Source organism: Microtus pennsylvanicus, chromosome 15 (genome assembly GCF_037038515.1).
Source record: "Microtus pennsylvanicus isolate mMicPen1 chromosome 15, mMicPen1.hap1, whole genome shotgun sequence".
Lineage (NCBI taxonomy): Eukaryota > Metazoa > Chordata > Mammalia > Rodentia > Cricetidae > Microtus > Microtus pennsylvanicus.
Genome location: NC_134593.1, coordinates 4,012,690 through 4,039,597, shown reverse-complemented (window position 1 = coordinate 4,039,597; position 26,908 = coordinate 4,012,690). Strand labels below are relative to the sequence as shown.

Below are 26,908 nucleotides of genomic sequence, written 5' to 3'. Positions count from 1 at the left end.
TGGGCCTGTGTTTAAAGAGTGTGAATCCCCGGAGTTATTTTGGTACGTGCATCTGAGGTGACGCACGGGCCTTTCAGACTGCGTCCTGCAGTCTTTCAGCCAGATGTTCTCATGCTCCTGGCTTTTCTAATACTCCTGGATTTATCCTATGACACTGCAGCTTCCACCACCCTCCCTCTCAGCAGACTAGAGATCTGTGCCAAACATCTGCAGTGTGCTATTTCCCTCCTGTGGAGAGTGGTGAGAAGAGCACATTTTAGAGTTAAGACTGAGCCAGTGACTCTAAAGAAACGGAACTGACAGCAGCTGTCAGAGAAGGAGGGCTGCGGAAGCCATGGAGGAATGGTTCTAGATCCTCGGAGCCTCAGCATCCACAGATGTTCAAGTCCCTCTTATAAAATGGGAGAGCACCCACCTACTAAGCACAGAGCCCGGGTTTGTGCCTGAGCATCCTATAAACTGGGCACGGTAGTACAGGCCTATCAAGTCAGAACTATGGACATGGAGGGAAAGGATTAGAAATTCAGGATCACTACTCCACACACAGCAAATTTGAGACCAGCCTGGGCTACAGGAGACCCTGTCTCAAAAGGGACCATGGCCAATATTTGCATATGGAGATTTTAAATCATCTCTGGGTTACTTTGATATGCAGTATATATAATGTGTGAATGAATGGAGGTTAAGCTACCTTGGTTAGGGAGTAAAGGCAAGAGAGGAAGTTTGTCAGGTTCAGGAAAGGTGCCCTTTTCTCATTTGCTCCTTGGTGGGTGAATCTTTGGATTTGGAGCTGTGTGGATGAACAGCTAAGGAAGTCCGATTTACTTGTCAAATCAGCAAGATTCCTGGGGAACAATGGAGACATTTCTTCCACATCCCACCAGGAAAGCTTGATAAACTCCCCAAACAGCTTTCGATGAGCAGACACAGCTGTCTAGCTAGGACTCTCTTTCAACCCCAGTAGGCAGATCTCTGAATTCAAGGCCTGCCTGGTCTGCGGAGTTGAGTTCCAGGACAGCCAGAGTTAACACCAAGAGACCCTGTCTCAAAAAACCAAAAATAAATAAATAAGCAAGCAAACAAATAAAAACAAAACGAGGCCAGGGGACAGACGACCTGGCTTGCCCAGGGGAATTTCCTAGGCTCAAAGCTGCTCTGCCATCTGCTATAAAACCGCCTCAGGCCCCCAGCCCTTTCGCTGTGTGCACACTGGAATGTTGGGGAGTGCTGTTTAACTGCCGCATGGCCTTCCTCATTGACCTGTGTGGCCTGGGGTGAGCAAGAGGGGACACAGCAGGCGAGAGACAAACCCACCAAATTAGGCTCCATCCTCATCTCCTCCTATAGTGCTCACTGCTGCCTGCCAACTCCATCTTAACCCCCTATAATGCCCACCATTCCCTGCTAACCCCATCATGACCTTCTTTAACGACCAGTGTTCCATGCTAACCCCATCCTGACTCTCTTTCCTACAGAAAGGAAAGAAAATCCCTTGGTCCAAAATGGCGTCGGGAGATACAAAGACAAGCCTCAAGAATGCCTACCCCTCTGCCAAGAGGCTGTCCCTGCAGGAGGAGGAGGAAGGAGAGGCTGAGGACTACTGTACCCCTGGTGCCTTCGAGCTGGAGCGCCTCTTCTGGAAGGGCAGTCCCCAGTACACGCACGTCAACGAGGTCTGGCCCAGGCTCCACATCGGTGATGAGTAAGTTCCAGGCCCTTATGTCACCCTGGGAAAGGAACAAGTGCTTCCTCGGTCACTCAGCAACTCTGAGTCACAAGCCTTGACTTCCGGGTCAGCTGTTCTATGAGAAGTATCTTAGTTAGGGCTCATCTTCATTTTACAAAAACTTAGAAAAGAGCCTTAAGCAAGGCAGGCTCATTTTTCTCTTGTGTGTTAAGTCCAAAGGAAGTCTAGCTGGGGCAACCATAGTAACTGCAGGAGAGCCAAGATGAGGGCTTCTGTGTATTGCTTCACCATCATGAGGGTCTAGTGTTCTTCAAGGTTGTGCAGAATCCAGAATCTTCACAGAGAACCCAACAGGAAAGTCAGGAGAAAGGAAGTCAAGAAGGACAGCTTTCCAAAGGGAAGTCTAGCCTAAGACTTCCCCTGCACCTAGCTGCAAGAGAGGCTGAGGAATCTCGTCTTCTATCTTAGCTGACTATTAGCCAGAGCCGGAGTTGGAGCTTGGCCTTAGGAGTATCTGAAAACAATAGTCAAAATTGAGGTCACCATCTCTTTATAGGTCTTATAGTCAGTTTCCCCGCTTCACAAACAACTGAGAAATTTCTGTGGCCATCATTTAGGGACCACTGCATGGTGGACACTATGCTAAAATCCCTGCAAATGTGACCTCGTTTGACCCTCACAACACACCAGTGAAAGAAATCTCAAGGCAAGGCAACTGAGTCACAGGACTGTTTAGTACGAACCCTATATTCTAACATCTCGATGACTGAGATCTGAGGCTCATGACTTCCACTTCACCCCTCCCCCATCCTTCTGAACGTCACACCCTGCTGATCCTTAGAGCAGACGTGCAGTACCCCTGTGCGTGTTGCTCTTACTACCAGCTGACTGCTTAAAAACCAGAAGTAAATATCTAGCACGTGCAGTAGCCCTTGTCTTATGTTTCCCTTAACCTTTTTATTAAGCTGTGAGAAGTTAGAAACACTACATGCCGCTACCTTCAAAGTTAAAGTAAATGGGGTCATAAAACAAACTGCAAGCCAGACATGGTGCAGCGGGCCTATAATCCTGCACTTAGAGGGAGAGACAGGAGTTCATGGTCAACCTTGGCTGTACAGAATTTAAGGCTAGCCTGGGTCTCTGAGACTCTGTCTCAAACAAAACAGAAACAAACAAATGTACAATTTCTCCTTTTCCACTCTTAATTCTGCCAATAACAAGTATTAAGTTTTGGGTGTTTTGGTTTTGGTTTTCTGAGATAGGTTTTCTCTGTGTGATAGTCCTGGCTGTCCTGGAACTCACTCTGTAGACCAGTTTGACTTTGAACTCACCGAGATCCGCCTGCCTCTGCCTCCCAAGTGCTGGGATTAAAGACACGCGCCACCACTATCTGGCTTGTTTTTGTTTTTTAAAGCATCTTATGCAGATTTATTTTTATTTATTTTAATGTATGAGTGCTCTGTCTGCACACATGCTTGCAGGCCAGAAGAGAGCATCAGATTCCATTACAGATGGTTGTGAGCCACCGTGTGGTTGCAGGGAATTGAACTCAGGGAGTCTGGAAGAGCAACCAGTGCTCTTAGCTGAGTCATCTCTCCAAACCCTTTTTTATTTTTTATTGTTCATGTGTGTGTGTGCATGTGAGTACAAAAGCAAGCCATAATGTATGTATGCATGGAGGTTGGTTCTCTCTCTACCATGTGGGAACCAGGGACTGAACTCAGGTCAAGCAAGCACCTTTACCCACCAAATGTCTCGCTAGCTCCCAAATAGCAGGTTCATGTGCTAATTCCACTTTCTGTGTGCTATTTCAAACACAAGAAAATAAATACACACACATACACACACACAATTCATTTTTATTTCTTTTAGACAGATTGGTATTTTTCTAAAGAGTTTATCTTCATTATGTATACCTATGTATGCCTGGGGCTGAGGGGATGCATATGAACGCAGGTGTCTGCAGAGGCCAGGTGTCAGGAGTCAGAACCCCTGGAGCTGTAGTAATGGGCACTTGGAAGTGGTCCAGAGTAGTGCCGGGAACCACTGTGAGTTCTTCCCTGCTGAGGTGTCTCTCAGCTCCACGGATGGGTGTTCCGTTTTGTCTGTTGAGACAGGGTCTCAGTAGCCTTCACCTCCTGGTTTTCCTGCCTCATCCCCTCAAGCACTGGGATCAGAGGCGTGTACTACCATGTCTGGCTTAAATAATTTCTTCTTAAAAAACAAACCCCACTGTGTATGCTGTTCTTCATTTTTAATATTCCACAGTATAACTACGGTACAATTTGTCCGGTCGTTTCCCGGCTGAGAACATCAGGGGAACTCAGGCGAGGGGTGCACAGAACACAATGTACTGCTTCTCTTAGCTCTACAGGAGTATCATTCGTATATCATAAAACCCATCCTCTTAAGTTGTACAATTCAATGATTTCATGATATTCTCAGTCTAATTGCAGAACATTTTTATCATCTCAAGAGGAAGCCAGGATCCGTTAAGCAGCCACTCCTCACCCCCACCTTCCTCAGGGCCCTGCAGTTGCCAGTCTGCCTTCTGGTTTGTACATCAACCTGATCTTGACATTGTATGGCCATGGGATGGGACGGCCTGGTGGGCTTTCGTAGCTGGCTTATTTGTCCTCTGCATACTCTCGTGGTTCATCTGCGCTGCGCCGGGTATTGATGCTGCATTCTCCTTGATCCCAAACAACCTCTGGGTCCTATTGGTAAATTTTCCATAATTCAAATTTTGCTTTTGTCAAAAAGAGGTGTGCATACACTTTGACCTCAGATATCACTTAGGGAAGAATAATTCACAGACACAGGAGTCTCAGTGCATAAGGTTGCAAGCCCAACACTGTCTATACAAAGACTGACAGTCTGGGATTAAGCCAAACGCTAACGCTATGCGGTCAGTTTAGAACCAATGAAACAGGCCTCTCCCACACCTCAGTGACCGCCTGCCACCACAGCAGCTGGCTTCCCAACATTATAGTCCACTCTGACTCCACAGTTTATGTTCTGTGGTCACTGGAGTCCACGCTCCAGACTGATAGGGCAGCCCCTATTGCTGCTGGGACATTTTCTCTTGCAACAGAGAGAAAAGAAAGGCGTGGTTAAATAATGCCTGACTTACACATGATGTACGCCATGTTTTTTATCTGTTTGTTTACAGGGAACTCTCATATAGCTGAGGCTGCTCTCCCAACTCCTAATCCCACTAATACCCCTGCCTCTACCTTCCAAGTGCAGAGATTACAGGCATGCACCCCCAACCCAGTGACATGTGCCATTTTTAGCCATATTTCACTGGACCAAGCAAGCCCATGCCAAAACCTGCTGGTGACAGGGCCAGGAAAGCAGGCCTCCCCGCTCTGGAGGAGGGAGAACAAACATTCTAAACCACAGTGAAGCCTACCATGAGCCCTGGAAAGGTACAGTGGCTTTCGGACATGGCCTTTTACCTTTTTGGACCTATATCCTCACTTCTAAAATAGTTGTTAAGAAGCTTTGAAGCCTAAAAGGAAGCATTTTGGAAACTGTGAAGAGACAGACCAATGTAAATGTCATTGTCACTGTTGCTAGTGACGTGTCCAGGAATGTGGGTGAAGGCCAGCCCGAGGAAGGCTGAATGCCAAGTGAGGGCTGCTTTCATAGAAGCACCATGAGTGTCTGAGAAAGGACACATTCTACTTAAGATGGTGCCAGGCAATGGCAGGATGGCGGGTGTCTGCAAGCTTCCTCCACCTTTGATTACAACCCTGCTTATTTCAACCAAGAAAATGTCACTGCCCTTTCAATTCAATTAAGCTCTGCCCAATCAGGCTCCAACACACACACACACACACACACACACACACACACACACACACACACTCTCACTTAGAGGCCAGGCAGCTCTCAAGGTCTAAACACAGTGGGGGTGGGGGGTGGTCAGGAATCAACTCAACCTCATACTTGACTCTGATCTTGGGTTCTGGCTATGACACCACTTATCAAGGTTCACAGACTTCAAAGGACCATGGACTTCATAGCAGCACAAGCGTGTGAGAATATAAATGTAGCTGCAGGATGACAGAAATGCCTGAGTTTCTTGGTCTCTCTGGAGATACTGCCCAATACCCAAGGCCGGCTCCACAGGCATAAATCCTAAATTTTTATTTGTACTGAGGATGAGTTTTTCTTTTACCCATAAAGCACCTAAGATTTCTGAAAGCCAGACTCCAGAGGACAGTTTGGAAGGCAATCCAGACTCAAGAGCAAGGATGGATGGATGTTCAGGGTTACCGTCTACTGTTGGGAGACTCCTGGCACTTGGGAATGGCCAGAATTACCCCCAAGATGATATCTATTCTTTCTCTGCCAGACCCTCTTTGTGGACACCAGCAGATAGTGGAGCGCTTGGGCCCCAATGTCTGGTTTCTGTAGGACTTTTGTGGCCTGGCCATCAAGTTTTGTGAGCTCCAATTTCTTCATCTGTAAGATTGAGGTTTTAATATGTCAAGACACATGGGAGCTTATCGCAATGCCCAGCACACTCAAGTGTGAACTATTGCAGATGAAACAGGAGCTAGAGGAGTGACAGAAGGAAGAAAGGGCAGAGTAAGCACTAGTTTTTGTTGTACTGGGTTTTCTTGTGCTGAGGACAGCCTGGAGACAGAAACCAACCTGTGCCCAGCCCAGGGCATGAGGAAAAATGCCCGTGAACCTGTGAGTTTCAGGATTTCTAAACACGTGTTCAGTCCCAGGTTGTTCCAAGGGGTTCAGCCCCATTGGGATGTCTAAAATCCCCAAGTCCCCATGATTTCTCAGCCTCACAGAAGGTCTGCTTGGTTAGTAGAGGATTGGGACACAGGTCAACAGGCCACCTTGTGAATGTCCCCATGGGGAACTCTTCCTCATTCATCACCCACATCCCATAACTTGTAGAGAACTAAGTCTGCCCCAGTGGGAAGCACAGGCCCTCAGAGAGTGGAGCAGAAGCCCCCATTCACACATAGGGTACAGAGTTCAAGTCCCCAGTGTGCATGGCTGCTTAACTGTCCGGCCTACAGCAAAGCATTTTATTGTTCTGGGACTTTGTTTCTTTATTTATTAAATAAAGGATGATTTCAAAGGCCCCTGTCTGGCTGTGCCATACAGTTCTTCTAAAACGTCCTATTTAATAAATTAGGCTTTATTAGGTTCAAGCACATACTTGTGTTATTACTCTTAAGTCATTTAAATTAGATTCAAATTAGGTTAACCAAGTGTTGCCCTCCAGAGAGCTAGGAACTAGGAGATAAGAATAATTCATAGGCCCTTATCAATCAGCACTCCTTAAATGGGTGCTTCAAGAACTGCTTGAGCATGCTTGAAAGGCAGTCTGTAATTTAAATATTCTTACTTTAATCTCCTTCACATCTTTCATTTGCTTAGCAAAACCTTTCTTTCTTTTCTCTCCACAGTCAGTGAGAAGGGCACTGTGTCTCTGCTGGGAAGGGATGAGCATCCCTAGGCAGAGCGGCCTCTTATGAAGCTGGACTGACAGGGAGAAACTGAGAAATGTCTCTCCACAGTGGCATCCCTGCACTCTTAAACCGTGCTGCCCTTTAGATGTCTGGGCCCCCGGCAACTCCCTACCTTTATTATCTGTAGCGACCTCCAAAGCCTCCTTTCAGAGGGCCATCAGCCGTCCAAAACCTTTCCCAAAGCTGGATCTCTCACAAGCAAACGCCTATGCCCAGCTCCCCACCCCATAGCAGCCCAGGTCTGCATCCTGGGGTCTCCATCTTGTCCTTTCTGATACCTTTGCTCCCAGGCAGCTAGCAATCTCAAAAGTCAGAGACATTTATCTCCTGGGCCTGACGATGGGAAAACTGGAAAGGGAGGAGAGGTCTCTCATTGATGTGTCTGGACAGATGTGACTCTCTTGGTAACACATACACGTGCATACACGTGCACACCCACACACACAACACACAATTATTGTATCATCAAAGCTGACACTTGGCCTGCTTCTCCAACGTGAGGAGCAGCCAGTGTAGGATGCGGCAAAATATGCCAGCATTAACAATTTTGCATGGTGGATGTTTCCCAGAAAACCTGGACTTTGAACTTTCAACTATTGGGAGTGGACACCAGTCATGGACAAGGTAGCAGAGAAAGAAGGCTGAGGCCCTGGCCCGGCCCTCTCATGTTAGACAAAGCGTTCTCAGGCACAGTTCGAACAGGGTAAAAGACTGATTGCACCATGAGCCAAAAGCATAGATTAATCACTAATACCTCGTGTTCAAACATGGCTTCCAGCACTTATTTCCTTTCCTTCCTTAGACTCCATCATTGGGGAGTGAACCGTGGGGGAGTGAAACAGCATGGGAAAAGGTTTCTGGTGTTGTTGTTTTTGTTGTTGTGTCTTATTTTCAAGACAGGATTTCTCTGTGTAGCCCTTGCTGTCTGAGTTTGTAGAAAGGCTGGCCTCAAACTCAGAGATCTGCCTGCCTCCGTCTCTAGAGTAATGGGATTAAGAGGGTGCGCCACCACCCCCAGCTAAGGTTTTTATTTTCTAACATAACATCTCACTGTGTAGCTTCTTCTCCTGCCTCACTGTGGCCAGTGGGAAGGGCTTTCTAACCAAACTTAAAAAGCCAAAGAAATTAAAAATCCACCTCACGACTCTGTAATAATCAGTCTCTCCTGAGTACTAAGGAAATAATATCAATAAAGTCACAGTACCCATTTACACAGTAAATGACTATAGTATGCTCACCACTGAATTTACAAAACACAGACCAAAAGGAAAAAAAAATCAGAATTCCCTGTTTTCCCATTACCCAAAGATAAACATTTTGATGTACAATTTCCCGTTGCTCCCCCAATGAATTTCTTTAATCTGGTAAAGAAGCTTGAGCACTGCACAGTTCATTTTGACAAGTTTTCTGCAGTGAAAGCCAATCTGTGTAATTGCGTCTATTCAGCAAGCAAAGAAAAGTGAAGCCCCCGAGGCTTTAGTTTAGCTCAGTGGTTCTCAACCTTCCTAATGCTGTGACCTTTAATACAGGCCTCATGTTGTGTGACCCCAACCATAAAATTATTTTGTTACTACTTCATAACTGTAGTTTTGCTAGTGTTATGAATCGTAACTTAAATATCTGTGTTTTCCTATGGTCTTGGGCAACACCTGTGACAGGGTGGCTCAGCCAGTCTCCAAAGATTTTAGTTCCTGCAGCAGCCTAAACTGTTGCCCTGAATGGCCACAATGTACCCAAGAACAAGCAGGCCCAGTGAGCCAGTGATTTGCATTTTCTTTCGCATCCAGTGACTTAATGAGACAAGAAGCTAGGGAAAAGACTTACTGTTCCAAGTCCACCTGCAAAGAGGGCACATAGCCCCACTCCATGGGGACAATGACATCAAGGCCACGTCCAGGAAATGACACAACAATCGCTACAGTGTTACAGACAACAGATTAAAAAGTTCGGCAAATTGTAAGACACAGACCATAAACCAACAGACATTCAGGACCACACACAGGCTGACTGACCTCTATAGACATCGAAATGAGAAGCAGCCTTGCCTCCAGCAGATTGTCCTCATTGCCCAGTACAGAACCCTGCAACATAGGCGTGGCTCCTTTCCACCTGAAAAACAGATGGTCTCCATGGACCTATGTCTATGGGCCATGTACTCCGTCTTGCCTCTGCACAAGACCTCTTGGGGGAAAACGGTCTTGGTTGCAAAGGGATTTGGTGGGGATCAGGACAACAAAGGTCTAAGAATGTAATCTGGGGAGATGTTCTAGTGTGCTTGCTTTCTTTTTGTGTTTGCTTTGTTTTGAGACAAGGACTCTCTGTTTCATAGCTCTGCCTGTCTTGGAACTTGCTATGTAGAATAGGCTGGTCTAGAATTCACAGAGATCCCCCTGCCTCTAACTCCCGAGTGCTAGGATTAAAGGTGTGCACCACCACACACAGCCTCGTTTGCTTTCTGGTGCGAGAATAAACTATATGACCAAAAGCAACATGAGAAGAAAAGGGTTCATCTGACTTACAGGATACAGCTCATCATCAGAGAAAACCAAGGCAGGAGTTCAGGGCAAGACAGGAAGGGAAGCAGACACCACAGAGATACACTGTTTAGTGGACTCCTCGGCTATCCTTCTTCCTTTCCTTTTTTTCTCTTTCTTTCTTTCTTTGTTTTGTTTGAGACAGAGTTTTGTTAATCCCACTGGTCAAGAATATGACAACTACCACAGTTTAAAGTCAAATTTGAAGCAAGCTTTAATTAAATACTGGCTAGGTGGGTGAACTCTCTGGCCAGGTCCAACTCTGGGTTTCCAGAAAATGACCCCGAGTCATGGATTTCAGGGGTTTAAAGTATTCCCATCAGGTCCAACAAGGGGCAAGCAAACCTCATCTGCTGTTGAGTTTTTTTGTTTGTTTGTGTTTTTCTCTTAGCTCTTTACTCTTTGGGGTTCCCACCTGCCCAGCTTCCAAATAAATCACACAGAGGCCTTTTTTTTTTTTTTTTTAAATGAATGCCTGGCCTTAGCTTGACTTGTTTCTTGGCAGTTTTTCTTAACTTAAATTATACCATCATTCTTTTTCCTCTGGACTTTTACCTTTCTCTATTTCTGTATATCTTTTCATTCCTTCTTATTCCGTGTCTGGCAGTGTGGCTGGTCCCCAGTCCTCCTCCTCCTTCTCTTGCTCCTGGCATGGCTTCTGCATTTTTATTTATTCTCTCTGATAGCCAGGCCTGCCTGTCCTTTCTCCAGCATACCTATTGGCTGATCAACTGTTTATTAGACCAATCAGGCATTTTAGACAGGCAAAGTAACAGAGTTTCACAGAGTTAAACAAATGCAACATCAAAGAATGCAACACAACTTTGCATCATTAAGCAACTGTTCCACAGCATAAACAAATGTACTACACCTTTAACTGATATTATACAACACATATCCAGTGCAGATGTGTCAAACAAACTTGTTTAGCACAGTGGAAATATGTGACTTGCTATCTCCCATAAACAATAGCCTCCAGCATTTCAGAAACTATCTGTCCTTAGGCAAGTGACTCTTAGGTATAGTAATTAAAATTTAAAATGTAACTTAGGCTCTCACAGTTTTTCTATGTATCCCTGGGTGTCCTGGAAGTCACTCTGTAGACCAGGCTGGCCTCGAACTCACGGAGATCCGCCTGCCTGTGCCTCCCAAGTGCTGGGATTAAAGGTGTGCATCACCACTGCCTGGCTCAATTACCTTTCTTTTGTAGCCTGGGCCCACCTGATTAGCGATGGCACCTCCCACAGTGGATTAGGCCCTCCCACATCAATTATAATTACCAGTCTGGTCTGATCGATTCTTCATCTGGAGTTTCCTCTTTCCAGGTGATTCCAGGTTTGTGTCAAGTTGACAGCTGAAGCTGACTGATGGAGTTTGAAGCAAGCTTTCAGGAAACGACCATAAAGGGACTGGCAGGAGGCTGGACCAGGGATGAGAAGAAGGATAGGGAGGGCTCTGATTGAGGAAACCAGGCCACGTCGGAAAGGTTTTGCTTCTTTGGTCTCTCAACTGCAGTCAGAATGCAGAGCCTGGTCATGGGTTTGCAGAGAAGGAATTAAGGAGACTTTAGTCAAAGGAGGGACTGAGCATGCTCTCAGAATAAACTGCTCAGGCCAGGGGTAGCGGTACTTGCCAGGAATTCCAGCACTCAGGAGGCTAAGGCAGGAAGTTTACAGGTTCAAGCCCAACCTGGGTTACATATAGAGACCCTGTCAGTAACAACCCAATGGAGCAAACAGCATGAGTCTAACAGGCTCACGTGTGACAGAATGTCCCCACCTCATTCCTAAGGCAAGTTAATGAAAAGGAGACACCTTATTGGCCTACTGTCTTAGTTAGGTTTCCTATTGCTGTGAAGAGACACCATGACCATGGCAACTTCTATAAAGGGAAACATTTCATTGGGCTGACTTATGGTTGAAACACAATGGAGGTTTAGCTCATTATCTTCATGGCAGGAAACATAGTAGCAGGCTCCATCTCCACCAGCTTCCTGTTTTCTGTGGTTTCCTTCACTGCCTAAATGCAGCTGTCCTGAGACTTGATTCTGTGAATCAGGTTGGCCTAGAACTTGGAGCTCTGACAGTGTCTGTCTCCTGGGATTAGAGGTGTGTGCCACCACTCCTGGACCTAAACTGTGCTTTAATTACACTTACATACAGGTGGGAAGCTTAGCTGGGTGGGGTCTTGTCCTGAGCTCACCCCCCCTTTTCCCATTTCTTAGTCTGTTTATCTCCTCAAACACAGGATTTAGTTCCATTCGACTGCCTAGTGCCCCATTTCTCCTCACTCTGTACATTTTCTAGTTTTCTCCTGTTCAGCGTGTTCCTTTTCATTATAGATATTCATAAGAGTGAAAACTAGGGCTGGAGAGATGTCTCAGAGGTTAAGAGCACTGCCTGCTCTTCTAGCCGTCCTGCGTTCAATTCCCAGCACCCACACGGTGGCTCACAACCAACCATGATGAGATCTGGTGCCCTCTTCTGGTGTACAAGCAGACATGCAGGCAGAACACAATCTGCATAATAAATAAATAAACCACACAAGAGTCAGTGCTAGGCTGATCTGAGATTTCCTCTGCTGCTGCAGTTAATCCATAGCACGTCACTTTAGCCTCAGACAGACCTTCACGACAAGCGCAGAAAGCTGCCACACTGGGTCAAAATCTCCATCACGTAATAATATTCTCCTCCTCTGAAACCCCTTGAGCCAGGCCCTGACAGGTTAAACCACCCTCAGCACTACGGTCTTCCACTTTCTAGTAGCGTGGTCCACTAAGCCCACTTTAAACATTTAACTGCTTTTCTAATCCAAACTTCAAAGTCCACATTCCTTCAAACCAAAGTGGTCAGGCTTATCACAGCAATATCCAACTCCTGGTACCAAATCCTGCCTTAGTTAGGGTTTTATTGTTGTGAAGAGACACCATGACCACGGCAATTCTCATTTCCTCTCATAAAAGATAACATTTAATTGGAGCTGGCTTACAGTCTCAGAGGTTTAGTCCATTATCATCATGGCAGGAAACATGACAGTGTGCAGGCAGACATGGGGCTGGAGAAAGAGCTGAGAATTCTACATCTTGATCCAAAGGTAGCAGGAAAAGACTATGTGCCACTGAGTCTTAACATCTGAGACCTCAAAATCTGCCCCCCAGTGACACAGATACCAACAAGGCCACACCTTCCAATAGCACCACTCCCCGTGGGCCAAACACCCAAGCACATGAGTCTACTTGTAGGGGCCACGCCTTCCAATAGCACCACCCAAGCACATGAGTCTACTTGTAGGGGCCGTTCCTGTTCAAACCATCATGCCTAGGAAAGTCACAAACAATACAAACTAGAACTTGGGGACTGTTGAGATGACACAGGGACTCAGGGCATTCGTTGTCTTTCCAGAGGACCCAAGTTTGAGTTCCAGCACCCACTGTGTCTCACAACTGTACTTTAATTCCACTGACGGTGATCCAAAGCCTTCTTCCAGACTCTTCAGGGACCAAGCATGCATGTAGTGCACTGATACACACACACATACACACATCCTTACACATTGGAATGTAAATCTGGACCAGGTTTCCTTAAGGGCCACTTAGGAATGAGTATCAGATTCAGTTTTCCTAATTACTATTGTGTGTGTGTGTGTGTGTGCGTGTGTGTGTGTGTGTGTGCGTGTGTGTGTGTGTGTGTGTGTGTGTGGTTGTGCAGGGCATGTGAAGCACATGGACAGTCTAAACATACAGAGACAGTTCCACCTGCCTCTGCAGTGTACCACCAAACTTTCTTTGGTTTGTTTCAGACAGGACCTCAGTCTAGTCCAGGCTGGCCTGGAATGTAGCACAAGTTCTAACTGGTGTTAATAATAAAAACATAGAGTCAGATATTAGGGATGAAAGCTGAAAGATCAGAGAAGCAGAGCAGCCAGCTCTTACCTCTACAAAATTTCCAGACTGAAAAGAGAGTGAGCTTCTGTCTCCCCAGCCTTATATTCCTCTCTCCACCCAGCTGTGTCACTTCCTTTCTGTCCAGACCTCCAGATCTTTAAAGTTAACTGGTGGCTAGCTCTGTCCTCTGATCTTCACGCAAGCTTTGTTAGAGTAAAAACAAGATATCACCACATCTCCCTTTTTAGTCTAAAGTAAATGAAAGGTTATAACTGATATAAGAAAAACTATATACATTAAGTATAATAACTACATACAATATAAACAGGCAATAATTACATCAACAATGTAACTAGCATTTGACAAATTCAGAGAAAATACTCCTTATCTACCCGATCTTGGTGAGTCCAAAAGGTTGTACCTAATTCACTTTCTATTCTAACTTGCATTACCAAAACTACCTTTTTGTGTCTTTCAACCTAATACACTTTACATTTCTTTAGTGAATTTCTTTTCTGAATCTGGTAACAAGGAAAACTATAACTACTATAAAATCTTTAACTCCATCAGAGATCTGAGAAGGAAATATTATCCGAGGAAGCAGGAAGTGCAAGCAAGAGACTTCCAGAAAATGTGAGAAATAACAGAAACAGCTGACTGTCTGGGCAGTCACCCAAGTTTCCTCTGTAACATTGGGGCATCCGTCTTTGGCCAACCAGCCTAGCATATCAGAGAGACATTTCTTTGAAGCAGAATATTCTCAAAGGGCTGGCCTACCTTGTCTTGGCAAAGATTAGCAGTCACTTTACTTAATCAGCAGCCAAGACATTTTCTTGCCCAGACTTTTGTCACAAAGTAGATAAACTCCATATGAAGTCTCTTCAATGTCCATTATGTTTTCTGAAGTAGATTGGTGCTACCAGGAGCAGACATGTCTCAATATAAAAAAAAAAGAACCTATGTTATTAAAATATCTTCAATCCCATATTTTGTAGATCTCTGGAGTGTTTGACGATGACGTGTCTATCTAAAACATATCTTTGTTTGACCTTGAAAACATACCTAATATGACAACAAGTTTGATTGTAGTAACTTCTAACCTGCATTTCATTATGATCCTAAACAGTTGATAATGATAACTTTTAAGAACTAGAAATTTGCATTGCATTGTTAAATGAGTTGCATAATTACAATACCTTGAACAAGATTAGAAATGTATGTATAGTATGTTCTAACAAAAATAATCTTAAATTTGAATCAGTATACAAAAACCTATATAAAGGTAAAATATTTAAAACTAGTAGTTGTTTTTCTGGTTTAAAAGTAGATTCAACAAACTACCTTTTAATCCTTTTGTATGCCCCCTCTTTTTCTTTTCAAAGTAGATCAATAATCTACCTTTTTATCTTACCATATCTATAATATCCCCTGTTTTCTTTTCAAAACAATAACCCCAAATCTAATCCTTTGTTCAGCTTCTTTCCTGACCATTACCAATAACAACTTGTAACCAACCCCCCTAAACAACGACAAATATCCAAGGTTACTGTTAGGTGTGGTCGTGGCTCACTGTAGAAAACTTAGACATTTTAAATGTCATATGCAGCAGATCTCAACGAGGTTAAGGATCCGTGTTTGTTATGTACATCCAGAGTACAAAGACTTAATTCCTAGTTACCTGATAGAGACTCAGATCTGAAATCATGTACAGGAAGCTAGATGAAGCCTTTTTCTAGGATTAGTTAGTGCTCTATATGACCATTAATATCATGAAAAAAGTTTAAAATACATACATATTTATATACATATATAAATCTTATAAATTTTGATATATTTATACCTTAAGAAAAATCTTAAAGAGTCAAATTAAAACCAAAAGATCATGAGATTAGTGGCAGTAAAATAGTTCATTTTGTTTTTTATTCTGTCCCATATGAGGTGAACTATTCTGACATTAAACAGAGATTTTTGGATTTTACTTTAACAAGTATGCTTCAGTTTAGAAAAGGAGAGAGCCACACTCCAACTCCAAAGTTAGCTTAAATTTTTAACTGGACTGGGCCTGTAAAAAGGCTGATGGCATTATATGTCTATAGAGAACAGCAGAAACATTTGGGAAGATTTATGAAATTTTATCTTGTTGGAGATGTGATATGCTGTTAGGCCAATTTACTCCTTTTTCTTGGGGCATTTTTTTTCTGGATGATTTGCCCCTTTCTTCACACATCTCATTTATCCAGTGGCCTTCAGATTCCTTAGCTAGATGCCTTCATTCTTCTGAAAAGACAAAAAGAAAGCCCTGCCTCAACCTTAACTTTGGGGAGGTTCCTTTTGATAAGTTATATCATATATCATATAAGTTAGTTTAGATTGAATAATCACATTGGTTGATGGACTATCACCTCTTCTAACCAAGAGGTCTCTCTTGTTCAAATCAAACCTTTATCAATTTTGATGGTATCCATAAATAGCTTTTCTTCTCCTGTGGAAACAAAAGCAAAACCCCTTCCCCAACACATATCCTGGTTTCCATTCTGAGCTCAGCACATCTTTAAAGTATACAGGCTGATTTAATTCCGTAGGTTTTCCTACTACCCAATGTCTCTCTGCAGCTGTCATTTCTTCCTCATTAGCATTTAGAAAGTTCAAAACTAATAAAGCATTAAGCAATCTATTTCTGGGAGGGGTCTTTATTATCCCTTTATGTTTATTTAGCATATCCTTTAGAGTTCAGTTTAATCTTTCTATAACTGCCTGCCTTGTAGGATTGTGTGGTATACCTGTAATATGCTTTATATTGTAACAAGCAAGAAACTGTTTCATTTTACTAGAGACGTATACTGGAGCATTGTCTGTCTTTATTTGTGCAGGGATACCCATGATGGCCATAAAGTCTAGCAAATGTGTGATTACTGAATCAGACTTTTCTGAACTCAAAGCAGTCACCTGTTGACAGAAGTTTCTGTCCCTCCAGGTCCCACAGCTGTTCAGTCCCAAAGAAATCACACAGAGGTCTACATTAATCATAAACTGGTTGGCCTCTTAGCTCAGGCTTATTATTAACTCTTACATCCTACATTAATTCATAATTCTTGTCTGTTTTAGCTATGTGGCTTGGTACCTTTTATCAGTGAGGCCTTCTCATTTTGCTTCCTCTGCATCTGGGTGATGGCTGCAGACTAAGTCTTTCATCTTCCCAGAATTCTCCTGTTCTCATTGTCCCACCTCTACTTCCTGCCTATACTCCCTACAGACTATTGGCCAATCAGTGTTTTATTAAAATAATACAAGTGACAGGATACAAGACCATTGCCCCATAGCAGTCACCCATTTAAATCCTGTATCAGTGGTGTGGTGTATATGTTTTAACTTTTCAATTTCTACAAAATGGAATATATCTATCTGCTAGATTTCATTCCTTTGAGTGCCCTTTGGGTTAGTTTCTCCAGGTAGTGGAGTTTGGTTATATAAAGAACAAGTAGGACATTTCCTTATAATTTCCTTTGCTTGTTGCCACATGATAAAAAAGTCTTTTTTTTAAATCTTTGTTATTGACATGATTTTTAAAAATGATATTCTGAGGCCTTCATAATATTTCCAATCAATAATTGATCAATTTCTCCATTACTTTATGCTGGAGGGTCTGGAAGACCCATTTGTGATTGGATGTGTGTTTTATACATACAGGATGATTCCTATCCTGATTATTTCTTGTATTGGATAAATAAAAAAGTCAATTCTGAATCATTTGCTATAAATTCATTTGTTTCAATATGCAAAACAACTCTTTCTTCATATTGTGAATCAGTAACTATGTTGGGAGGTCCCATAAAATCCATTAATTCCATGAGAATAATATATAACTATTACTCTTGAACAGAATCATAAGGGCTTAGATCCACTTTACTCAAATTTTCTGATTTGCAACCTGACATTCCTAATTCATTTTCATCAGTATAGGATGTAGGGGTGCTAGTTATTGGTGTTTCCCATACAATGTGAGGAAGGCTCCAGTTAGTTTCTTTATAAATTGAATTATTCCCTTGCTTTTGGGATATTTGTTGTTAATCTCTCACCAAAAAAAAATACTGTAAGCTCTTTTCCAACATTCACCTTCTGCCCATAATTTATCAATTTCTTCATTAGTAAAAGGTTCTACAATTTCTGATGGCTCTATACCTGCTAAGTGATGAAGTATCAATTTTTCTTTTAGAATCAAGTCAGAGACCTTTCCCATACAAATTTTTAAATTTTTACTGTTTATGTGGTAAAAAAAAGATATATTTTAAAACAGTATCTTTCCTTTGCATTAATATTCCAGTAGGAGAATGCATAGAGGGAAAACAATCAAAATGGAATCAAGCTTTAGAAATAAACAACCTGCATGTACTTCATGTACTTTCTTTTCCACAAAAGCCAATTCTCTCTCAGCTTCATCTGATAATTCGTTTATTTAAGTCCTTATCATCATTTAGATTTTGAACAAATTACTCAGTTCATCATTTTTACCTCAACAGCGGGCTGTAGACTGGAAATGTCTCCTAGCAATCTTTGAAAGTCATTAAGAGTCCACAACTGGCCAGGCAGTGATGATGCAAACCTTTAATCCCAGCACTTGGGAGGCAGAGGCAGGAGGATCTCTGTGAGTTCGAGGACAGCCTGGTCTACAAGAGCTAGTTCCAGGACAGGCTACAAAGCTACAGAGAAACCCTGTCTTAAAAAACAAAACAAAACAAGAAAAAAAAGAGTCCACTATTGATCTCTTCTAATTTGCACCTTTTGGGGTCTAATTTTTTGTAAACCTATTTTATATACTAAGTAATTAACAGAATCTCCTGTTTGTATTTATTCACAGGTAATTTGTAATCCCCCACAAGGCAAATTTTCTTTACTTTTTCAAACATTCTTTCTAAAGTACATTTGAATCAGCTAGTAAGATGTTGAGGAAATTGCTTATGTATCATTTCCAATGGCTGATGTACAAAATATTGGCATAGAGTGAGACTATTTAACGTTCCCTGAGGGAGCATCTTCCATTGATATCTCTTAAGAGGTTGAGAATTATTATAAGTTGGCAACATGAAAGCAAATTGTTCTCTGTCTTTTTTCTTGTAAAGGTATAGTGAAGAAAATCTTTTAAATCAATAACTACAAGAGGTAATCCTTTTTTGTTTTTGTTTTCAAGACAGAATTTCTCTGAGTAGCTTTGGAGCCTGTCCTGGCACTTGCTATGTAGACCAGGCTGGCCTTGTTCTGCCTCCCAAGTGCTGAGATTAAAACCATGCACCACCAATGCCTTGTTGAGGTCATTCTTTAGGTAATAGAGAAGGCAAAGGAATTCCAGACTGTAGAGAGCTCATTGGCTGAATCACATTATTAATAGCTCTTAGATCTGTTACCATTTTCCAGATTTCTTTTTAATAACAAATACAGCAGAATTACAAGAACTGGTTGATCCTTCAATATGTTGAACATTTAACTGCTCCTGTACCAGGCATTCTAAGGCCCGTAGTTCCTATGTTGCTAAAGGCCATTCCTCAACCCATACAGGTTTGTCTGTCAATCATTTTAAAGGTAGGGCTTTTGGTGCCTTTGAAAGATCAGCAGCTGTTGTACAAACTGAATGGTTGATGACTGATATTTATAATACCTTCTAATATTTTTCCAAGAAACATACATTAATCTGTGGTTTATTTCTAAGATTGGAGGCTGTTAATTTGAGTATTCCATTGCTGTAACAAATAACGTGCCCATAAATTCATTGCTATGTTAGCCACATAAGGTTTTAATTTTTCTCTCTGTCCTTCTGACCCTATACATTTGACTCATCTCATGTTCTGTTTTATCTGAGATAACGTTCTGATCCCTAGAAGATGAATATTTATCTCCTGAAGATTCCAATTTGGATGCCAATATTCTGGTGCAATTATTGTTACATCTGCACCTATATCTACAAGACCTTCAATGACAATGTCATTTATTCGTATTTTTAATTTTGGTCTTTGTTCATTTATAGAATTTTCCAAAATATTTGTTTTACAGTTTCTCTTAATTTTTCAATTCTCTCTTCTATAGCTGCTCGATCATCCAGAGCAGTATGGCTTCTTACAATAGGCATTAGATTCTTTAATTCCTCTGGGAAGGAGTTTCCACCAAAATGATAGGAAACGATGGTAATGAATTTGGCATAGGAGCCTACAAGAGTCCCCTCAAGGTATCTCCTGATGGCAAAGGGTTACCTTGACTGTCCATAATTGACCTACATTCATTAGTCCAATGCCTGCCCTTGCCACAACATCTACTTCATAATGCTGAAGGGAGGGGCATTCTGTTTGCATTAGGTTTAGAAAAAACATTGTTTCTTAGGAACGCCCTGTTTACAGTCCTTTTTAGATGACCTTGTTTATTGCAGTTTAAACACTTTTTTAAATATTTTTATTTATTTATTATGTATACAATATTCTTTCTGCGTGTATGCCTGCAGGCCAGAAGAGGTGGTGACCTCACTGTGCTTAGTGACACCTGGGAAGACTCTCAGATGAGGCATTGCCTCCATTAGCCTGGCCTGTGGGAACGTTTGTGGGGGTATTTTCCTAACTGCCAATTGATGGAGGGGATACAACCCACGGTGGGTGGTACCAGCCCTAGGCAGACGGACGGTGTAAGAAAGGTAGCTGATTGTGAGCCTGGGGCTCCTCTATGGTCTCAGCTTTAGTTCCTACCTAGGATTCCTGTCTTAAGCTGTTGCTTCCCTTGCTGATGGGTTGTAGCCTTTCCTCACCAGGTTGCTTTTGATAATGGCATTTATCCTGGCAGCAGAATAACTTAGGACAGCTTAATGTTACTCTGGCGCTCTAGTGTTGAGGTCTGACACCTTGTTACCCTTCCCTGAACAGTGGGCTGGTCTCTGTGCTATTGAAGAACATGTCTTCTTAAAGCTGAACCCTACCACTCTCTCCAAACACCGCCTAAAGTTCTTGTTGACCCCCAGATACTGATCCTGACAACCAAGCACTTCTAAGACCAAAGCCTATATTCCCTCCAAATCTTCCTCTCCCCACTCCCTCATACACTCTAGACCCCTCCTCCTCCCTCCACCTCCATCATACATGCTGGTCCCTGCCTCCTCTCTTCTTCCCCCACCATACACGCTGGTCTCTTCTCCCCGTCCCCCCCACTCCATTATACACTCTGGTCCCAGGCTCCTCCCCTCCCATCATATGCTCTGGTCTCCTCTTCCTCCTTCATTCCCATTTAGTCTGCTGAGATACCCCTCAGAACATGTCTCCTTCCTCTCTTTCACAAGAGCAGGCCTTTCTTGCTTCTACTTTTCATCTCCCTCCAATCCATCTGCCTCCACACATCAGTTGTACCGATCTTTTAAACAACGCTCACCTCCTTTCTGAAGCCATCTACGGCCAGAGTAATATCCAAACTCCTCTTCACTGTGGCCTACAGGACCCACCGAGCCCGCACAGTCCTTCAGCCTGGTAGCCTTCCCAGTCTTCCTCGCCATCCCTTCAGCCTGGATGAAACACTCTTGCCCCAGTCTGTTTCCTGCCTTACTCCAAGGCCTCCAGTACCGCACCCATCACAGAGGCCTCTGCCGAGCACCCTTCCGAATGCAGTCTCATGGTCACGCTATACTGTGTCCTGTGGTCTTAGTGTCTCACGGCTCCCGTTGTTCAGTTGGGATCTGCTACACCTATTAGAACCGAAGTTTCCCCGGAGACCTTGGTTTATCAACCTGTTCTTTCTGCACCATGAGCACACCAAAGAATCCCCATCATTACTTGGGGATAAATGACTGACATCAGAAGTCATGGTTTCCTTCATGGACATCCTCAGTGTCCACACCTTAGGTTGTGGTATTTCCTTGACATGGTCTGCCTCGCCTCCCTCTTCCTCTCCTCATTGTTGACCCCTGCGTGCAGTAAACAAATGCTCATCCTTGTAGTAGGTCCCCCCCTTCGCCCCCCCCCACTCCCTTTAGGAAAAACTGCTTGCTCTTGACACTCCAGCCAATGGCCTTTTTTGTCTAGCTCTATTCTCAGGCTAACTACCTCAAAGCGACCTTAGGTTTGTTCCTAGAAATTCTGCTGAAAACCAAGACTCGCACCTGGAGGAAGTTAAGTCCTTAAAACAAGGCAAGCCCAACTAGGCGAAGGGGTCAAGAGAGCATCCAGTCTTCACCCACAGTGTGTCCTCCAACCCTGGAAGCATCAATCTAAGACTTTTATCTAACCCCAACGAAATCCTCCCACATAACCACCCACTTGAAGCAGTTTTTTAAGCTATGACTTTAAAACCCATAAATGTATGGAGGCTTCAGACTAAAGGCCTCTTTTAAAGGCTCTCCTGCGGCTCGGTGAACAGATGAACAGACCCAGATGACCAGATTATTTCAGTGGCCTAGGGGGAGATCTGGCAGGTCCAGCCCCAGCAACTGCAGGGTTAGGTGAATGATCCAAAGTGAAAGGGCAAAGGGTAAAGGGTAAAGGGCAAAGTGAAAGTAGCCAGGGCCTTCTCCTGGGGACTGCTTTCTCAGTTGAAACACCAGGACAGTGCTCAGCGGCCTGGGGCTCAGGAAGAGAGGGACTTCTTTGGGTCTTTCCTTGTAATCTCCTTGTACTGGGAAGGCTCAGGGTCCTGCAAAGACAGCCGTGTACCTCCCGAAGTACCTGGTGTTCACCGACTGACCCTTCTCCCTGCCCCAGGGCCACAGCACTGGACCGCTATGGGCTGCAGAAAGCAGGCTTCACCCATGTGCTGAACGCTGCGCACGGCCGCTGGAATGTGAACACTGGGCCAGACTACTACCGCGACATGGCCATCGAGTACCACGGCATCGAGGCCGACGACGTGCCCAGCTTCGACCTCAGCGTCTTCTTCCACTCGGCTGCAGCCTTCATTGATTCGGCGCTCCGAGACGACCACAGTAAGAGACACTCTCCTCCTGTGCCCTGCCCAGGCCCGCCCCCCAGGCTGAGGCTCCGCCCCACCCGACAGGTACCGCCTCCAGGCATAGAGCACGCCCCCAAGCCGAGGCCCCGCCCCCGCCCTGCCAAGGCAGATCCGCACCCCCAACTCAGGGAAAAGGCTACGCCCCCATACTTAGGCCCCTCCCCAGGAAGAAGCCTCCCTCCTGCCAGCAGCGTGGAGAGTAGTAGGGATTCTCAAACCTGGTGCCCTGAGGCTGAGGGTTGTCGGCGGCAGGGATTGGTTGAGCTAACTGCCCCGCCACTTACGTTGCTTTTGGGGTTCTGGGCTTGACAGCCACTGTCGGGAAAGAAAAGCCGGAGGTTTACACGGCCGGGCTTTTGGTCTGAGTCTGTCTATGAAGGAAAGGCCATCCATCCTTAAAAAGGCCTTGGGTGGTCTAGAGTCCTCAAAGATGGGAACTGCAGCCAAAACGCTAGTCGCGCTTGGGCCCAAACTGGACCAGAGCCAAAGGCTTCAATTTTTAAGGAGTTGGCTTTCTTGAGAACCCATGAACAGACTTGAAATACTTCTGCTAATCACGCAAACCCACGTACTGCCCCCTAAGACACGCACCTTCTTAAAGTTGAGGAGCCTCAACTATTTGTATGAACTACACCAGAGGGTCTGGGTGTTGCGCCTGCAGTGTCTAAAAGTTGAGGAGCCTCAACTATTTGTATGAACTACACTAGAGGGTCTGGGTGTTGCTCCCGCAGTGTCTAAAAGTTGAGGAGCCTCAACTATTTGTATGAACTACACTAGAGGGTCTGGGTGTTGCGCCCGCAGTGTCCCGGTTTCACTTATCCATCTTTTAAGTCAAAGTGCTGATCCTTGCCCTTTAAATGCACTCTTGGCTGCTCTACTGCAGCGGGAGCTCCAAGTCTATTTTGGAGAGAAGGGCACCAAGGGTAAGACAATATGCAGTTACTGCTGCTGGGTGCGCTTCAGTACATTCCACAGAGGCCACAGGGACATCACCTGCCTAGTCGGGGCTCTGACTTCAGCCTCATGAGTCACACCCCTGTGGGAGTCATCACATAACTCAGGGTATCCAGTTACTGAAAAGAAGCCTTTGTTGCCACAAGAGGCCTGAATTCCAAGGCTCGCTGACCAACTGACCTGCTTCAGAACTTGCAACCTGGGGCTAGGCCTAGGCCAAGTCTTCCAGCCCGTGGACCCTGATGGCACTATTAGCCCCACGTCCAGTCACAGTCACCCACAAAATTTGTCAACATTCTGGACCAAGACACTGTGCAATGAAAAACCTCAGAGCCAGTGCGCTTGGATTAGAGGGAGGGACGAATAATTTCTGAGCTGTCTTTTTGTGATTCTAGTTACGGATGTCTTTTTGTAATCTGTACATTCTGAGTTTCCACACAGGATCAAAAAAGCAACTGAACTGACTCCTCACCGTGAGATAAAATTCACCTCATTGTATTCGAAGTTAACAGAAAACATATTTGTGGTTGTGTGTGGGGGAGGGGCAGACAGGTAACACAGTACAGCAATCCAGTCCTTCAATATCTGTTTCATGTGCTCAGTTGCCATTTTTATGTCTTAGAACTCCCTCTTAATGGAAGGGGCCTGACAGGCCTTGGACAAGACAAGGCCGGGTTCAGTTTCTCCTCACAAAACTCCGTAGTGAAGTGATTCCTCCAGCGATGGAGGTATGAACCTTGAGCTGCTAGATGAAGAGCAGCGGAGGGGTCCGGAAAGCGCTTGGCGCAGAACCTGGAGCGCAGGAGGCCTGTGGATGCACTTGATAGCGAGGAACTATGCCAGCACGTGAACCTCCTCACTGTAAAGTTTCCGGTCCTAAAAGAAAAGAAAGATATTCCGACTTTGAACTTGTATGATATACTCAGATGAAAGCTTGTTACTGTATCCCAGGACACTGTTTGAGAAGCTGCCCTCACTGCCAAGTCGGGAAAAGATTTAGGCTCTGGAGCAAAAAAGCATCAGGCTGGTGTTAGACCGGGAGCGTGAAAGCACCCAGTAAAGGGTGGGTCAAGGAGAAAGGGTGCGTAGTGAAGTCAGAGAGCGCGCAGGAAACAACGCACAGGTGAAGTGTGCCCATAAACAAGCTGCCTGGGGTTAGGGAGCAGACCTTGTCGGCGGGTGGGGGGTTGGGCTCCATTCTCAATGACCTTTGAATTTTGCATGTCTAAAGACTTCCGCAAGCCAGGGTCTGAAATGCCAACTCTTCAGAACCGAGCGTCCACTGAATGGACGGTGCTGTCTGTGTGGCGGTGGGATAGAGGTATGGGGGTGAAGACAGCCTTGTGTCTCCCTTTGAAGGGGGCAGCTGCTGTTCAGCCCCCACCTGCGTTTCTTGGGAGAATCGATGCCAGTGTGGCAGAACTGACTTTGCAGGGAAAACCTTCGATCTGGATTTTACTATCATGCTGTTCACATGTCAAGTGCCGGCAGAGGGCAAACAAAGATGTCACCGGGATCATCCACTTGTCACCTGTGTCCTGAGTGGTCTGAGGAACAAAAGAGAAGGCTCGTTAGCTTGGCTCCAGCACCAGACTTGCCACAGACGCTCGGAGAAGCGGATGACAGGTGTTGGACCTGTCTGTCTCAAGCTGGGGGTGGCCTGATAGTGTGGAATCACGCACTGCAGCACTAAGGGGCACCGCTGTGGCATTTGGGAGCCAGACCTGGGTTGCATGTTTCCTATTATACTCCTGATGTAAGAAGTGTTGATGGACAGTCTGGCCCCAAAGCAGGCCTTTCTCTGTAGCATGACTAATATTGGGGTTCAAACGGAAAGATCAGAGAAGCAAAGCAGCCAACCACCAGAGAGCTCTTACCTCTACGAAATCTTCAAACTGAAAAGAGAACGAGTTCCTGTCTCATTCTGCCTTACATTCCTCTCTAGTGCTGAAATTAAAGGCTTGCACCACCACTGCCTGGCCTCTGTGGCCAACTCGTGTGTCTGCTGGGATTAAAGGTGTGTGCCACCACTGCCTGGTCTGTAAGGCTGGCCAGTGTGCCTGCTGGGAATACATGTGTGTGCACCCACTGCCTGGTCTGTAAGGCTGGCCAGTGTGCCTGCTGGGAATACATGTGTGTGCACCCACTGCGTGGTCTGTAAGGCTGGCCAGTGTGCCTGCTTTGCACTCTGATCATCAGGCAAGCTCTATTTGTTAGATCATAAACAAAATATAACTATAATTCTCTTTCTTCCCTCTTGCCTTTCTTGCCCTTTGTTGGCAAGTCCCAGCCCAAAATACACCCCTATACCCCACCCTCACTGCCAGTTATGCCCACCCTCCCTGTTATTTTGTTAATTTGATCCTATTGTTTTATAATGCTGGGAACTGAACCCACGCACTGCATATGCTGTGTGATTTTCATTTTTTTTCTTTTTTCTTTCTTTCTTTCTTTTTTTTTTTTTTCTAGACAGGGTTCCTCTGTAGCTTTGTCCTGGAGCCAGCTCTTGTAGACCAGACCGGCTCAAACAGAGATCCATCTGCCTCTGCCTCCCGAGACCTGGGATTAAAGGTGTGTACCACCACCACCTGGCTCGTTTTTCTTTATCATGTTTTATTTTGTGTTTTGACACAGGGTCTTGTTACATAGCCCAGGTTATCCTGGAATTCAGGATCCTCCTGCCTCACCTGGTACTGGGATTACAGGCTTATACCACTATATCCGGTTTGGTTTTGGACATTATCTTTTGTCAAGCCATGGAGCTATACCCACAGCTGGTCACCAGCCTCTGGGGTCCACTTCTGCCCCTATTCTATGTCAACTTGACCTTCTGAAAGAACTAGGAAACCTCCATCATGGTGGCTAGGTAGCAGCAGTAACTTAGTCTGCTGTCCTGCCTGGTAGCTGAGAAAACAGACTCTGAGAAACGAGGGGGTGTGCCCAGGGTCACAGAACTAATCAGAGGCAGGGAAGAGCCCTCCCCTCACCCCAGCCTCATGGAAGACTCTTTTGTTCTTCACATGAGTATCTCTTTGTTGACTGTGTTATTTAAAAGTCACCGATCATTACGGAAGTGGAGGCAAGCAAGCTGGCTAAAAGATTTGACACACATAAACTCCACCTTCTTCACTGGGGAAAGGACAAAGTGCTGCGAGGGAGCCTAGTGTGGATACTCATGGTGGACGCTGGAGCATCTAACAGAGAGCGAGATCTGGAAACGCCAGATACCACCTGCTCCAGATACCACAGCTTGCCCGGCACTCACTCTTTGTCTTAAACAGGCCCTGGTCTACTTTTGAAGTCTTCACAAATTCTATCACAGGGACTGCAAACGTTGCTCAGTAATGCACTGTTTAGACTTGAGGTGGAAGGGGATGAG

General features: G+C 44.7%; 1 protein-coding gene across 2 annotated transcripts in view; it reads left to right on the top strand.

The window, feature by feature from the left end:
• Positions 1 to 26,908, top strand: part of Dusp29 (dual specificity phosphatase 29) — a 44,507-nt gene that overhangs the window by 8,854 nt on the left and 8,745 nt on the right. For both annotated transcript variants that reach the window (XM_075949877.1, XM_075949876.1), the window contains exons 2-3: positions 1,476 to 1,702; positions 22,329 to 22,549. In XM_075949877.1, the coding sequence (XP_075805992.1) occupies positions 1,503 to 1,702; positions 22,329 to 22,549 (421 nt within the window). In that variant the 5' untranslated portion in view covers positions 1,476 to 1,502. The remainder of the gene's footprint in view (positions 1 to 1,475; positions 1,703 to 22,328; positions 22,550 to 26,908) is intronic.